The 17,268-nt window shown below is 44.7% G+C and overlaps 1 protein-coding gene and 1 pseudogene across 1 annotated transcript; one reads left to right on the plus strand and one right to left on the minus strand.

Annotated features, from left to right (window-relative positions):
- Window positions 1-1,042: 1,042 nt before the first annotated feature.
- LOC121047732 lies at window positions 1,043-2,992 on the minus strand (annotated as a pseudogene).
- A 1,679-nt stretch (window positions 2,993-4,671) lies between these two features.
- Window positions 4,672-10,022, plus strand: LOC121835931 (solute carrier family 13 member 2-like). The gene is made up of 3 exons (XM_042290487.1): window positions 4,672-4,827; window positions 7,812-7,949; window positions 9,350-10,022. The coding sequence occupies exons 2-3, from the start codon at window positions 7,821-7,823 to the stop codon at window positions 9,542-9,544; spliced, it is 324 nt and encodes a 107-aa protein (XP_042146421.1). The 5' UTR covers window positions 4,672-4,827; window positions 7,812-7,820; the 3' UTR covers window positions 9,545-10,022.
- The last annotated feature ends 7,246 nt before the right edge of the window (window positions 10,023-17,268 follow it).

Genomic DNA, 17,268 nt, shown 5'->3' on the forward strand with positions numbered 1-17,268 from the left:
CGAAGGCAGCTCTCTATCCCCAGGTGCGACGCATGGAGGGTTCGCTTTATGTCAGCACGCGTACTCAGAGGTATGACTGCTCTCTGTCCCTTATAGACCACACCAACCTCAACTGCAAGTTCATCACGAAAGTTGAAGTATGCAGTGGTTCCTTCCGGAAGACTCGACTTCTCTCTTGGTCATCCTTTCATAATTAATCGTGCCAGGTTTTGCAGCAGTTGGTCACTTCGGGATTGTTCCTTGATTGTCTCAAGCGTTTTAGGCTTTATGCGCCGACAACAGACAACATTGACTTCCTCTGCAGGTGAGTCCCAACCTGTGTCTTTCAAGTAGGCTCTTGACATCGTATTTGCCACAACCAATTGTTTTCCTTGGCAGAACTTGACCATGAAGTCGTATCTCTGCACTTGCAGCAACATGCTTTGTAGCCGCTTAGGTACCTTGTCCAGGGCTTTCTTTGCGATGCTCTGCAGTGGCTTGTGGTCGGAGATCACAGTGGTATGTCTGCCAAAGGTATACTGGTGGAACTTGTTTAGAGCAAAGCAGATGGCCAACATCTCTCTATCTGAGCATATCTAGTCTCAGTTGCCGTCAGAGCTCGGCTGGCATAGCAGATTGGAGAGCCCTCTTTCAGCAGAACAGCTCCCAAGCCTCTCTCGCTTGCATCGCACTCTATTGAGAGTTCCTTGTGTGGGTCATAGATCTCGAGGACCGGTGGTGAGGACAGCAGTTCTTTCACTTTGTTAAATGCTCTGTCCTGCTCAGCAGTCCACGCCCACTCTGCATTCTTAGCTGTCAGTCTCCTGAGTGGTTCCATGATGTCGGACATACATGGCACAAACCTTGCAAGATAGTTAACCATTCCACAAAACCGCTGGACTCCACCCACGTCTGAAGGTGCATCCATGTTGACAATGGCTTTGACCTTCTTGGGATCGATCTCCAATCCACGTGATGTTAGCTTGTGACCCATGAAAGTAATCTCTTCAGCGTTCAGTTCAAGCTTGGGCTTGTTAATGCGAATGCCTTGTTCACGACATCTCTACATAAAACTGTGAAGGTTCTTGTCGTGGTTCTTCTGTGCAACGTCTTTGTTGGGGCCCTTTCCATACACTATGATGTCCTCGGCCACGCAGGTGACACCTTTGAGGCCGTCCAACGCAGTCTGCAGCCGCTTTTGAAAGATTTCATTGCTAGCTTTTAAACCAAAGGGTAGACGAAGCCACTTGTGCCGTCCGAAGGGCGTCTGAAATGTCGTGAGCAGGCTAGACTCCGGGTCAAGCATACAGTGCCAGTATCCGTTGAGCCGGTCAAGCTTGGAGAATACTCTAGCTTCTGTTAGTTCTGTCAACACATCCTCCAGGATTGGCAACGGGTGTCGCTCCCTCTTGAGAGCTTGGTTGAATGCTAGGGGATCGATGCGAATCCGCCGCTCACCGTCTTTCTTGGTGGCAACAACCATGCGACTGACCCACTGTGAAGGTTTATCAACCTTGGCGATGATTTTCTTTGCCGTTAGTTCAATAAGCAGCCTCTGTAGCTTCGGTTTAATGCTCACTGGTACTCTGCAGGCAGTCGATGTCTGAGGTTCAACCGACGGTTCGACTTTCAGGTGCACTTGACCAGGAAAGCAACCTTGTTCGTCTCCAAAGATATCTGGGTACTTCCTAATCAGTAATTTATGCTGTGACACTGTCTTGTTCTGGACAGTCGGGACAAGGTCGTAGTTGATACTTATCAGTTGCATTTTTTCAGAGGTTTCTCTTCCCAGCAGAGGTGCAAAGTGCTTGTCCACGACGACAAACTCAATTGAGTGCTTCTTCTGTGTCGGTGGATTTTTTAGATGGAGTCTGCACTTGCTCTTTGGAACAATGGTTGTTCCGTTGTACATCTTCAGGTGCGAGGGTGCTTCTTCAAGCCTCTTGTTTCGCACAAACTTTTCAGGAATCACATTCACAGATGCTCCACTGTCGACCTGGAATCTGATGTTTGCACCGTTGTCTCTCATCTCAAGCACAACAAAGATGTCGTCCTTCTTCTTCTGCAGAGAGAGGACTTCCTCAGAGCTTGAGTCGCTCTCTTGTATCGCTCGGACGCTGTCTCTCGACTTGCATTGCTTAGCAAAGTGATTTTTTTTCTGAACTTGCTACATTCTTTACCCCATGCAGGACATGCAGTTTTGTTGAAAACGTGAGCCTTTCCACAGTACCTGGACGTTTTGGTTGGTGATGGCTTCACAGCGTGCTGCTTGGGTTTGGTTGTTTTCATGGCGTGCAAAGGGTCTGTCTCTTGCTGGGATCCTGCCTGAATGCCTTGAGCTGATTCGCCGACGTTTCGTGCACGAGGCATATCTTTGCGACAGTCTCGAGTTTTGGGTCCTCCAGTTTCAGCGGTTTCATTTTTGATCCCAAAAATGACTTGGTCGCGGATTACCTTGTCTCGCTGCCCTTCATAGTTGCAGTTTTTCGCCTTCGCCTTGAGATCGGTGGGGAACGCATCGAAGGCTTCACCCGGCTCTTGCTTCCGGCATCGCAGTAGGTATCGGGCGTACACTTCGTTTCTTCTGGGCGCGAAGTAGTTGTCAAACTTCTCCACAACGCTAAGCACTTTTCCCGGTTCTGGAACGGTCGCTGTCGGCTCGCCGAAGTCCAACCTGTTGTACACGTCGATGACGCCTGATCCCGCTAGAGTCAGCAGCAGTGCAACTTTTTGTTCGTGTGACTTGTTCTTTTGACCTGTCGTTGTCACGTACAGTTCGAAGTGTTGCTTGAAGGACTTCCAGTTAACACGAAGGTCTCCGGTGAGGCACATATTCTCTGGTGGCTCGATCGCCGTGTTGCTCGCCATTGCCTCGGTCAGGCAACGTCGTCACGTCGTCGCGGTCGTTCGCTCGCGGCGCACTTGCGGTCTCACGGAGTTTGTTCGTCGCCTCAACGGTTCTTCTCACTTGTTTGCGAGTCGATTCGCACTTTCTTGCCGCTTCTGACTCCATGTTTTGTGCGTCTTTTTTATAGGAGACCCACGAGGCTGCACGCTTATTAAACCGCCATGTTTATTGTCTGCCCATGATGATGACAGCACCTCGAAACCAAAGACAAAACGAAACTATAACATATTGTAACACAGGTATACTCATATTTTGAGCTTCGTCATTTACAAGGATCCTTCCAAAGTTCACCGTGAATGGCTACGTTCGTTTTAGAGCGCAGCTCTTAGGGGCCCGTTCCCGGCTTGAGCGGCGTCGCCGTCGGCGTCGCCGTTGGCGTCGCCGTCGGCGTCGGCGTAACCAAGGTCATTCCAAGGTCACGTGACCCCCAAGGTCACGTGACCCCTAACGTAACCAAGGTCATCTCTTCAGGGGGTCACGTGACCCCACGTGACCCCCTGATGGTCACGTGACCCCTCGAGGTCACGTGACCCCTTCCAAGGTCATATCAAGGTCACGTGACCCCAACATGACCCCACGTGACCCTTTGAAGGTCACGTGACCCCCAAGTCACGTGACCCCTCTGAGGTCACGTGACCCCCGAGGTCACGTGGTCGCCTTCCCAAGGTCACGTGACCCCTTCCAAGGTCATCTCAAGGTCACGTGACCCCACGTGACCCCCAGGTCACGTGACCCCTCTGAGGTCACGTGACCCCCCGAAGTCACGTGACCCCTCCAGGTCACGTGACCCCCAAGGTCACGTGGGGGTCACCTTTGGGGTCACGTGGCCTTGAGGTCACCCCCAGGTCACGCCTCCCCGAGGTCACGTGACCCCCTCCCCGAAGTCACGTGACACCCCCCCCGGAGCATATTAAAGAATGAGGGGAGGAGGAGGAGAAGGGGGAGGGGTCTACCCTCCCCTCAGTACCCTTCACTTCTCCTCCTCAAGAGCTGCGCTCCAATTCGGCGTTACAGGGATTTGTAAACGGCTTTCACTTTTTTACGGGAAAATTAACTCAAAGACGTTTTTTTAGAGTGTAGGATCTTCCGCCAACTGCACACAGTTTTTATTTTCATTTATTGAACTCAAAAGCCTCTATTGATGCATTACATGAGGGGGGAATGACAAGAATGCGGGAGAAGTCGTGACTTATACATATATAAAAAAAAAACTTCGATAAACACAAGGTTATTTACCCTGGCGACAACAAAAACGCCAAAGTGTACAAAAGAGGAAAACGTGCAATGAATTGCACACACGTTGTGGAACCCAAACAGTGCAAACATTGAAGTTGACAATAATACAAAAACCGTCATGGAATAGCAGATAAGCAAAACAACTCTTCGCAACTCTGTTTAAACAAAATCGGGTCAGATAAAACAACAACATCGCTGGGGAGACTACTCCATTCCTTTATAGCTAAAGGGAGTGGTGAAAACATGAACAGGTTAGTACGTGCATTAATGGGTTCAATTTTGAAAGAGTGATCAAGTCTAGCTGATATGAACCGTGCCACTTAGTAAAGAAATGTTTCGATAATGATCTGGTGTAGTATATTTGATGACAAAAAACATAAACGAGCAATTTTCCGCCGAATCTCTAAAGGGTCTAAGCCCAAGCTCCTCTTTAAATCTGTGACACTTGTGAAGGTTCCTGCAGTGCATAGCTCTATATACCAACAGATTCAGGAGGAGGGGCTGCGTGCAATTGGCTCATGTTTACCGCCGGTTACTTCCAGCGCTCCGGACTCTCGACCATCGTGATCCAGACCTTGCACGGCCTTCGAGACCTGCCGCCCGGCCTGGTCCTGGTGCTCCTCTGCTTTTGCGGCTGCTTTCTAACGGAGATCGTGAGCACCTACGTCGTCACCGGAATCCTTACGCCGATCATCAGCGAGCTGGTGAGTTGAGTCGAAAGGGTTAAAAGTCGTCGCATTATACCAAGAATGCGGCGTCTACGCGTAGATAAATGATGGAGCTAAGCATTGGGCTTCTCGTCCCTGCGCAGATGTCGTTTGGAAGTTATACTCCGTTTCACTCTAGGGCTGACCGCAGCCGACGCTATAAAACAATGCAGTCAATTGAGCATCGCCGAAAGTATATCAACGCGGCCCTCGTCGTCTTTGTGGGTTTGCTATTACCAACTAAGCTAATCGTGCACAAAAAAAAAAGAAAAGAAAAAAAAGCGAAGGGTCGTTTGACGTTTCCTGCGCGTGGCAAATTTTGTCAGGGATAGTAAATGCAAAAAAAAAAAAAAAAAAAAGAGCGCCATGGCAATTCAGTTTTAACGCATCTTGATGGCTGATTCCATTGATCCCTAGCGTCGGCTGAGGTGGGACTCGAACTAAAACGGAGTATAAAACGCATTTCAGGCCTTGTGATTATCTCGAGCCTCAAGCAGGTTAAGCCGAGAAGGGTGTGATGAGTCCCGAGCATATTTGTGTCCCTCCGCACCCGTCGCACTGCGGCGCCAAAAAAAAAAAAGAAACAAGAAAAACGTGTAAGATTGCGTCAAATTTGAGCATAGTAAACCACGCCCTACGTTGTTTTTAACCCGAATATACAGTGTTGGGAAGTACTTTAAGTGCGTTGTACTCAAAGTGCTACTTCAAGTAGGTTTGGAATACTTGTACTTTACTCAAAGTACACTGTCCGAGAATGTACTTGTACTTTACGGTTGGGAAAAGCTGCCAATATTTTGACTTGAAATTATCCGATTCGGTAAATACAACGGCGTCCGTTTGGTCACCTGCAGACGCTGTTTGATTCCATAAATTCCCGTCCCCTACTGACTGCCAGTTTATGTTTATACACATATATATATATATATATGTGTGTGTGTGTGTGTATGAACTAAGGTAAACATAAAACCAATGGACCGGGGAAAGTTAATAAGTCAAAGAAACGTCGAAGATTAAATCGTCCGTTGTTGCTGTTGTCCACTAAGGGTTTCTTCTTTACCCACGCCTTCGGCCCCCCGCCACCACGCCCGTTGTGTATATATATATATACATATATATATATATTGTTTTATATTTATATAAAAGGGCTTCAAACTTTTTTTTAATAACAAAACGTTTTTAGTTTGAGCGTCCAGCAACAGTAGTTCATTTTCTGTGTAAAATAATCGACGTTTGATTTTTTCGGACACCATTCTGTACTTTATAGCGCAGACACTAAAGAGTGACGACAGGATTACTAATGTCAAAATCTACATAGTTAGAAATTAATCGCAAAAATAACAGATTTGCAGCAGAGACCACAATGATTCTTCGTCCCAAGTATTGATATTTTTTCTAGGGGTGTACGAATATCTATACGAATGAAATATTTGCTAAAAAATCTGGTAGCTCCACTTTCCTGCGAAACACTTGGGAAAGTGGACGCGCTAAATGCTTTAGAGTGCAGCGCATTGACGTTCCTAGTTTAAACACTAACGAAATTCAATATAGCGTGACGTTCCCTTCTCTGTGAAGGCTGTGCGTGATGCAGGACTTTTCGCTTCAAAACGACTTTTGCCAGACCCCTACTGTTTGCTCCGGGAACCGAAGTGCTGCTTGTGGACGCATCTTGCGTGTTTTTTTTCTCACGGACCACGGGGTCATTGAGATCAACGATTGGAAACTTAAAGGTCAGATATGACGTCCCCGCTCAAGAATGCAATTTACGCAGACCGAAACTTTATTAAGCCCAAGGGACGCATCAACAAAAATGGGTACATTGAAATTTCAACTTCCGTTACTAGTTTTTTCCGTGCTCTGTTCAGTATCCGTCGATCAAACTTATAAATTGCGCGCCACTACAAAAAAAAAAGAAACAAAGAAAAAAAAAACTTTTTTGCTGTTGACTATTTTTGTGCTAAATTGTACCATGATTAATATGTTTGCATGATTAGTGGTTTACGCATTTGATCACTGGGATATTTATCAATATAATTTTTGCTTTCATCAGATTTGTGTCGATACTTTAAAGCTGCAGAAGTTCTCTCTTGAATTTTTTTTTGTCAAATCCGTGTCGCAGGCAGCAGTGCTGCGTTTCGTTTATGACACCCGCGTTCCCCGGCTGTCATGCATTTTATATTATTATATTACATTTATGAATTGCTTGTGTCAAAATTGAAGCTAAAATAAAACCAAAAGTTTCTGCAAAAAAAATGCACGCCCCTGAGTTATTTGTTACGGTCAATAAATTAGACCTTCCGATAACTTTACGTTTTATATTTAGTTCCCTACTTTCTGACAGTTCTGTAATTAGCTCACACAAAAAAGCCAGATAACCCATAAAAAATTCAGCAACATAAATATCACTTTTTTTACATTTTATGAATAATACAGTAAAGCTACTTGTACGCAGCGCTGTTAATTTTTTTTTCTACTGCAAACTGTTTATGCTTTAATAAAAAGTTGGATGAAATTAGGGCACAGTGTACTATGGAATTTCTTAAATACGCTGAATTGAAACTGTTAGAGAGTGCTTAATTCTATATTTGTAAAAACATACATGATCAATCGTGGGTTAAGGAATTTGCATGGGAACTTATCGTGTCAGCGTCGAGTTGCATTTGTTTGCCCATACAGGAAAACACTCAGATTGTTCTTGAGAGTTATTCTGGAAATTATGGTGATCTTTTCCAAACACCTTGACCGGTACGCCTAATGGGAACGTGACTACCTTGTCACGTTCCGCTGCTCATAATATTGACTTGGCAAATGAGATGCTGTGGCAAGAACCAACTCCGTGTACCCATAATTGATCTGTCTGAACACAACTGCACACTGATATAAACAAAATCTAAACTCTCATCTGATATATCCCGGTTTTCTATTTAAGGGTCGAATCGAGAGTTTCCTGTATTTGTGAGCTGCCATCTCTTTGTCTCTTCCAGGCCGTTGCCATGAGGGTACATCCTCTGTACTTCCTGATGCCAGTGAAGGCCTCCTGTTTGTTTGCCTTCATGCTGCCCATCGCAACGGGCGCCAACGCCATACTTTGCGACATGGGGCGGTTACGAACCGTTGACATGGTAAGTAGTCACACATTTCATGCCAGAATGAGCATCTTTGCAAAACAAAAAAATATTGCTTTTTTTTTATAAAAGTAATCACTGACTATATAAATATTATTTTAATGTTGTCTTCAACGCCTGATTTGTGACAAGGTCTACCCCTTGAATGGAGGTGAATTGTTTAATCCAGGCTATGACTTTAAAACCGAGCTCTCGTTTATTGCGATGCATATCAACGTCCTAGGCCCTTGTAAAATAACCATTTCTTAAACCCAAAGTCCATCCTAATGATTAGGTAAAATCTAATTTCATCGTGTTGAATATTCTTGTCCCAAGGTTGGCTTTATTATTGTCTTATGTGGGTTCATATTGTATTTTTTTTCAATTAAGGTAAATAGAGATGTGTTTTGCATTGTATATTGTACATCTTAAAATATCTCACGACGAGAGAACACACTAGCGCTATCTATCAGGTAGCCGTGGAACCTTGCCGTTTCAGCGGATTTTCTATTATTTTCGCGTTTAGTTCTTCTTGCTTGGCTCGAAAGACAAGTGACATATTTATAAACGATCATTTGTGGTAGTGCGCACATGTGATCTCGCAAATATTGTGAAACCTTCGCTCTCTTGAAATAGTTTTCAGTCTGCAGTATTCAATTGAACCAAACCCCTTTTGGAACAGGCCGGTAGCTCCCCAGGAAGCGTCACATGCGCGATTTAAAAGAACAGCATTTATAAGCTAGCAGGGTCTACCATTAGATTGACACGGCTAGCCCGCGAAAGTAGATAAACAAAGAAAAATACAGAAAATGGAAATACACAGTTAATCGAAAGTGCACTCTGGCAAGACCACCACTCCGTGTCCAGAGGCCAGAATCCACTTGGATCAGTGCCTGATTGTCTTGGCTTGGCTTGACTCGCTCGGAGAGCAGTGACTTCTGAAGATTACAAGTTGTTTAAAAGTTTGGATCACTGCATTTGATGTGGACGGATCAAGGAAGCGCTTAGTGTCACTATATTTATTTCGCCTGAAGTCCAGACGTTGGCGACGCTACGAGCTGATAGAGACAGCGTATTGAAAGCGCGCCATCATGGTGTTCGTCATGTTTTTGTGCGTGTTCTATTATTGTGGAACCAGTCATAAACATAAAAGGCCAGTGACTTGCGTTTCGGACGCTGCTTCATTAGTCCCATAAGTTCGTAGTGTTGGCTGCGTCTCGACGTAAGCTTAAACGAAGTATAGGGTCGTGTTTAAAAGTCTACAGCGATCGGTCACTTGGTGGCATAGATGGCGCCAGTGTGCCGGTGTATACTCTCGCCGTAAAGGATAGCAAGCACTCGACCCTAAGCAAACGTAGTTGTGTGAAGGGGTCTTCAGACCTGTGTCCAACCGACCGCTTTTTACCTCTGCTCTTCAGATGAAGATGGGCTTCGTCATGAACGTCTGCTGCGTGCTGGTGCACTTGGCGACGGTGCACGCCATCGGCCCGCTCGTCTTCGACCTCCACACCTTCCCCGCGTGGGCAGCCAGAGATTTCGGATTGGGTAGTTCGGCCGCCCTCAACGCCAGCAGTCAAGTGCTGAACAGTACCCTGGCCGAGATGGCCACGTGACGTCACGCTGTGCGTGGCTCTTGATTGGTTCACCGCCTCATCATCTTGGCATGTTCCTATGAACCATCTCGACGATTGTGAACAAGCGCGCTTGCCGTCGCGAACCGTGGCCACGGCGCATGCGCCGGAAGCCCTCTTCGCGTGGCGTCAGAAACACGAGTTGGTGTATGTATATATGTATACATTTATGAATTTGAGATGTACCAAATATTGTGAAGTGAAGGCATTGTTTGGAAAGGCGCTGAGCAGCCATATAAAAACGGCCTCGAGTACTTTACGCTGGTGACCGCTTTTGTTTGGAGACGTTGAGAACAAGCCTGATTTTTTGACTGTACATAGCTTTCCTACGCTCGCGTGGCAGCACTGATTTGTACAATTCTTGTGTTCATATTTCCGACGGTGTTGCTACGTTCTTTTTCGCAGAAATAAAAAGAAATCTATACAAGCTCTTTGTATAGCACGCTTGAGGTTTACGTCATTTCCATGTTTGTATTCTCTTAGTGTTCGGTAAACTGCATAAAAAAGTACTTGAAGTAATTAATACAGAGGTGCAGGCGAGCTGGAAAGAATAAATGATAATAATCCCGGTAGAAGGGCAACAACGGGGACAAAGGACAAACAGAAATCTACAAACACAGCTAGGTGCCTAGTGCGCTACAGAAAAAAACCCACCCGCTCCTGGCATCGACCCAGAGACCTCTCCATTTCCAGTGGAGAGCTCTACCAACTGAGCTAATCAGGAGCTAGACATCAGCACAGCGAACAGGTTTTATCAGCAGCCACCAGTCTAACACCAACAAGGGTGTTGCATTGTCATCATAACGTTAAAATGCAGGCCGTTCACCCTTGTTTGTGTTAGACTGGTGGAAGCTGATAAAACCCGTTTGCTCTACTCACGTCTAACCCCTGGTTAGCCCAGTTGGTAGAGCCCTTACTGAAAATGAAGAGGTCCCTGGTTCGATACCAGGACCAGGCGGATGTTTTCGGTTGCGCACAAGTCACTTAGCTGTGTTTGGAAATTCGTGTTCGTCCTTTGTCTACCTTAATCCCCTTCTCCAGGGATTACTATCGTTTACTTGAACTAAAGTACAAATTAAATTAGAGGTTATGTACTTCAAGTAAAGTAGTAAGTACACCGGGTCCAACTTACTTGAAGTAAAGTACTCTAAATACAATGTGCTTTCAAAGTAAAGCACAATAACTTTTTGACACAATATTCTACAATGCCCTTTCGTTCCCCTATACAGTGTTTTTTTTATTTGTACGCATTGCCTTATGGGTAATCGGGGGTGCATCAGTTTGTTTTTTTGTTCAAGAATGGCGGCCCATATCGGATAATGTCAAGAGGATTCAAAATTGACAATGCATATTTTGTGATACAAATCTTGCAAATAACAAGTGATACAAATCTTACAAATAAGAAGACCAAATTTTGGGAATGTACTTTGAAATAGCGAGTGGAACATTCCTCAGAATGTACACGAAAACAATACTTGAAGTAAAGTATAAGTACATACTCAGAAACAACTCATAAGTGATTGTGTGTCCTCAAACTTTTTGCATTATTTCACTAATGTTGCGCTGACAATTGCGAATATGCGGGCGGACCCACGCCGGCGGCCAGCGGATTTGGGGGCCGGCCGGGTGGCGAAATTCACCCGTCGCTGGTGGAAAGTCGGCTCCAAAATCCGCTCGCGGCCAGTCGGATCCGCAAGCGAATCCGCAAGTGTAAACGTGCCATGAGGTCACACTCTCAGTTGCTGCAGGGCGATAATAATTAGATGCTCGAGAATTGCCACACCTTATGTTTTGTAAACTATAAATGGCTCTATTGTCACCAAGAGCTTAAAAATTGCAAAGGGTGACTTCTTGCTTCGGGATTGGCTCTTAATCATTCTTATTGGCTAATGCAGCAATCTGAGCGGTTGTCCAGCTCTAGTTTCTTAAGCAGTCAGTGACCATAGTGGGGAAAACTGCCCTCGAAACGACAATTACGCCACCTTGATTCTTCGCTTGCAGACTGGCATTCACCCAATAAAATTCCTGAAATGTTCGCACGTATAACAGCCCACAATGGGGAATAATCATAATATTACACCTGTGACTGTGGTGCAGAAGAATTAAAAAAAAAAATCAAGTCGAAAGACAAAGCAACGGGAAGAGAACGTCTCGAAACTCGACTTTTGGATAATGGGGTTTTTAACACATGCTTATTTGCCATTCCCTTCACTTGAAGAGTATCTAACAAACGATCAGCGCAGAACGTCACGGTTTTGTTATGAACGCTTATTAGGAGTCTTGAAACTCGAATTCGCCCCGTCACTACAATAAGGTAAAAGATCTTACAAGGAAGAAATACACAAGTAAAACACTATTTATTTTTACACGCACGCAGTTCCACAGCCTAATACAGGAATTTGTGCTTAGTTTAAACACACCCGGAGTTTAGCGAGCTCTATTGGTATTAGTACTGATATTGGTATCTTTATTGAGCTCTGCGAAGTTAGGTCATTACAGAGAGCCACGAAGCCATACCCGTATGTGTATGATATCTTGCATATGCCTAATGGATATATATATATATATATATAGGATAATAAACAAGGTGCTAGACAGAGGCGGGGATGTAGTTTGGGAACGGCGAAGGAAGCGCACGTTCTTGCTGAATTCCTTCGCACTTATGTCACCTGCCACGGCACCGGCTGTCAATGCGTTCGGCAGCACGCGCAAGAGCTCGACAGTTTCAATTAAAAATAAATGCCGGTGGCGTTCAATTCTAGCAAACACTCTATCCCTTGTTTCGTATTCATATCCACGTTAGTATTTAGTTTCGAATAAAGACAAAGCCATCAATGAAGTGACATCTGGTCATCTTGAATGCTCGTATTGCACTGTTAGAAAAAAGGTCGTAGTACTTAGTAACTTTAGGTTAGCAACTGCTTCTCAAACAAGTTACTGACCCCTTAGTAGTTGCCGTTAGTAACGGGCGTGCTTTTAACAGTTACCAACCAAGGTAGTTAGATTGGGAACTAACTTCATCCACTAAACGGTGCCACTACATTTATTGAGAAACAGTTGCTAACTACCGCGAAAAAATCTAGTTGCCACTTAGCTCTTGAAAGCAGGTGACACTATCTATTTCCTTAATACAAAGGCCACAAAAATGTTTGCAAGGCTCGCGCGCTCAGGAATGGATCTCCTACACTTTATATTATACACCCATGGGGGATCATATACACAAACGGAGAACACGGAAACACAAATATGAACGCACGCTACACCATTCATGGCTTCGTACATGCATCGCTCACTTTTTACAGCCGCCTTTTTGAAAGCACGCCTTTCTACAATGATCATAACAACAATAACTGATTTTACACGAATGTTGCCTTTTGTCACTAATGACATTCCTCAAAGTTTATTTTGAATAGTCCAAGGAATGAATCCTTAAAACATTCACCCTGTAAATATTTGCGGCGGTCGATATAACTACCTGGTCCTCTACGCTTCAGAGTCCATGTTTTCGCTTTGCACAGCTTCGATCGGCGTTCACAGTCCAAGAGCGCCCATCCAACCAGTTATGGTTTGACTGCATAGCCACAGAATGTTGCAGTTATTATTATCTCGAATTTCTTGGTTTTCGCATTTACTGCCCGTGCGTGTATTTGAGGTGGAGGAGCAAGTCAAAAGGTAGGGACGAACCTATAGAAGAAATACCTGCTACAGTTACTATCCTTTTATTAACTTTTTTCTAAGAGTGCAGAGCTCGTCACATACATCATTCAGAACCTCCTGGAAATATCACTGCGATATTGCGGCGATGCCTCGTTCTACTCAATCTCGAGAGAGTCAGCTGAACAGTTTCAGCGTGAAGACTCCTCTCAATCCATTACTACTGCAAGAAAGTCTGCGCAACGAGTGCGAAGAGTAAGTAGATCTTACACGACTTTAACTTTTATCTTTTACAACGTATGTGGTTTTTCGTTCGCCATGATGCACGTAGAAGCGAGTCTAGGAACTGTGCACTGCTCTGGAAGGGAGAGCATCGTCCCAAATAGCACGCCGGAGAAATGCCTGACTTGACGCAAGCAATTGGCATTCCTAGGTGGCCTAACTTGGGCCGGATACGGTTTTCTTACAAGGCGTTAGTGCCAGGGTACTTTTCTTGGGCTTTTCTATGGCGTTTCTTTGTGTCGTCACATAAGTACCATGGTGCCAGACTCGAGCAAAGATTCCACGTATGAACTCAAGAACCAGCAATGAAGTATAATTTTTTTTTTTTCAATTTCAATTAATTTTTACTTCCTCTCCATCTGAGAGGGGAAGGCAGGGGAAAAAAGCGGCATGTCGCTACTTGACGAAGCCCCCGCCTCCCTTTTACATCCACAGAAGAAAAATAACATATGACTGAATGAACAATTTAACATATATAAAGACAGGTAATCCAGTGTTTATGCAGGACAGTGGTGTCAATTATATAGAGTGCAAATGGCATAATTATGGCACTCGTCTGTCAATTTAAGCCCAAACCTTGGCAATCCTAGGGACCTAACAAGCTGAACAATCCTAGGGGATTAACTTAGACCTAATGCAGTTTTGGTTCCAATGAGTTAGTGCCAGGATACTCTTCTTTTGCTTTTCTATGGCTATTCTCTGGCCCGCCACATGATTGCCAAAGTGACAGACTTGAAGCCAATATGCTGCGCATGAGGCGAAAAAACGTGCAGTGAACTCCAAATCATGCGCTTGTTTGGCAATTTAGACCCAAAGTTGCCACAGAAAAGGCAACCAGTTGTGTAGCATAGCTCTGATAGTTATTTGGCGCTTTAGGCCCAAAGATGCCAGATGACAGTCAAGATACCAGCATAGATGCCTAACTATGGCTCTTGTTTGGCGCAATAGGGATATGGGACCCAGTATCTGGCCAAAGAGGGTCAAGTTTGGCTCTAACTTGGCTTCTTCGTGCGTTTAAAGACCCTAAATTTCCAGACAAAAAACGTGGACAAGCCAGAGGCGTCTCCCGCTTTGCGGTCCACTCTCGTAGATCCTCGGCGTGTTTGCCGCTTGGGGGGGGGGGTCTACTAACAATGACGTCATTCGCAGGCCTAGTCTTCTTGATGGTACTGGTTCATGCAAACCTGAATGAGTGAAGGAAGCGAGCGATTCGTTTCCCTTACTAATTAGCAAGTAGTCTTGAGACAAGTAAAGAGAAAAACGTACTGCTGGGTCACTCTAAGGTAATAAGCAAAGTCATCGGAGTGCTCTTGATTAACTTTAGCATAAGTCTATCAACTTTTTTTTTAATGCTTCATGTGAAATCTTAAGTAAATATTTTCTGTAAAAGAAGTAGGAGAACAGATTAGATATTAAGGTCATTAGAAATATCTGACGGATCATTAAGAACACATCAAGATCATCCCACAAATTCAGTAACCATTTTGGAGAGGAAGCTGGAAGTGGCATTTCAACTCGCGATTCAAATTGTTTAACGTTAGCCTGGGCAAACATTAATAGATTATTAACGGTGCAATTGACAGATAAAGTAAATCAGTCTATCGAATAGTTTTCACGGTATTATACAGAATGTTTAATTTTTATTCGCACCGATTTTTTTTAAATAAAAGGGTGTAACGAGTTTTGTCTTTCCCATGTGTTTATCTGTTTCCGCGGACATTAGATAAAAGGATACTCATCACCGTAAGTCTACTAATATACCGAAATATCTTAATCAACTATTTCAATATTAGTTTAGGGGTCATGTTGGAATTGCGTTACTGACCTCAGATATAAGGCAAATACCATATTTTCCGGGCTACAGTCCGCGCCCGACGAATAGCCCGCAGGGGCTAATTTAGGCTGAAAACAAAAGTTTTTGCTTAGGTAGTCCGCACCCGTTGCATAATCCGCACGCTGTGCCTAGTCCCCACCTGGTGCTCACTCGACAGGAAAATCCTCACATACACGGTGCACCTTGACGGATGTCTGTTTTCTTATCTCACAAAGAAGCCTGTATGATACATTAATCATCATTGACATACCCCTTCATTTACAAAATCCGTCACGTCTCCTCATAATGAACGATCTTGAAAAACAAACTTTCTGTATAGTCTGCACGCATAGATTGTCCGCACAGCCAGAATTTTCAACTTTTAAACATGTATAGTCCGCGGACTATAGCCCGGAAAGTACGGTAAATAAGAGGCGAATTAAATTTAAATAGAATGCCGATAGGTAAGGTTTCTTCATATATTAATCGATAAATGTTGGCGTTTTCTCTCCTAATTTAAAAAAAATGCGCTTAAGTAGGATCGTCTGAAGAGCTCTGCCCACAATGATGCTTGGAAGAGTGATGTCGTCGTTTCAATCATGACGCCACTATCTTGGCGGCGTGTCCTTGCTGTGTGCGCCGATGACACTGCTCGCGACGTTACCCAAATGGCTATACTCCGTTCCACCTTTAGTTTGAGCGCAGTGGACGCTACGAGCTGTCCCAGCCGATCCAGCGCCGGGAGAAAATCGCTGACCTGCCGGTTGGGCAGAGCGACACAGGGAGCTCAAGGTCACATGACACCCTCTCAACGCTGGATTGGCTGGGATGGCTCCTAGCGTCCGCTGCGGTCTGACGGAAGGTAAAACGGAGTATATATATATACGTAATTCTTTTAAGCGCCATTGTGTGCAGGTGTGACGCGCTCTTTTTCCGCGCCATTTTGAAATCGGACCAAAAAACACGGAAATTGATCGATTGAAGACTAATATCTGACGCGTCTACAAACGATTAATATCTAGAAAACTTCATCATCTTCTCGCAATTTTTTTTTCATTGATCTGACCTCTACCAGCAACTGCTGTCAATAGCGCAGTTTATGATGCATCAAATGCATTAGAGAAAATTTCTGAGGAAATAAATGCGTCACGTGACGTTTATTTTACCGCTAAATTTAGCGAGAAACTCATTGGTTTCTCTGAAAACTGACACGAAACGTTTTACTCGGTGAAATCATGATTGGACGTGCAAGAAATATTGCGGCTTGCTAGACGAGTTTCGACAAGAGCTTCCTGACACGGACCCGGAGGAGTACCGGAACCTGCGTCGCGTCAGCCTGACAAAGTTTCTGGAGTTTCTCTTGTGCGCGGAACCAAGAATTGCGCGACAAAATGCACCAGCGAACGCACAAAACAGAACCACGCGCAATTTTCGTTCAATCCCACCCCCCCCCCCCCCCCAAAAAAAAAAAAAAAAAAAGATGCTATGTACCAATTGCCAGACTAAACACTTTTCAAGTCAATCTCCCGCCAAATATCCGCGAGTGAAAAGGCGCTCGACTTTATCAGTCCATGCGTCAACGGACGAGGTGCGGATCGCAGGAATCGCGTGCCGTCACGTGATACACGGTCCGTGTTAATCGGCTATATCTGCTCCAGGAAGCGCTACGTGAGTCCGGCACCCCTTGGATATATATGAGAGTCAAGGCTTCCATAGAGTGCCAAGAAGGTAATGAAGTTATACAGAGAAGGTGCAAGCAAGGGGAGAATCGAGGATCTGCGCAAGGCTTGTGACAGATTGTGGACTATTGAGTTGGGTTCGACGTCGATTAAATGTTTTAAACCGATTAATCGCCACCTTTTTTTATCTTAATCGATTATTCTGTCTCGTTCATATCATGCATAATATTATTAAGTCATTTTTGTATTGTAAAACCCGAGACGTAGGACTAAAGAAG

The sequence above is a fragment of the Ixodes scapularis genome, unplaced genomic scaffold, assembly GCF_016920785.2.
Source record: "Ixodes scapularis isolate PalLabHiFi unplaced genomic scaffold, ASM1692078v2 PGA_scaffold1__304_contigs__length_218370807, whole genome shotgun sequence".
NCBI lineage: Eukaryota > Metazoa > Arthropoda > Arachnida > Ixodida > Ixodidae > Ixodes > Ixodes scapularis.

Coding starts and splice junctions, on each gene's coding strand:
- LOC121835931 (XM_042290487.1), top strand. CDS start 7,821: ATGAGGGTACATCCTCTGTACTTCCTGATGCCAGTGAAGGCCTCCTGT. Junction 7,950..9,349: donor GGTTACGAACCGTTGACATG/GTAAGTAGTCAC, acceptor TCTGCTCTTCAG/ATGAAGATGGGCTTCGTCAT.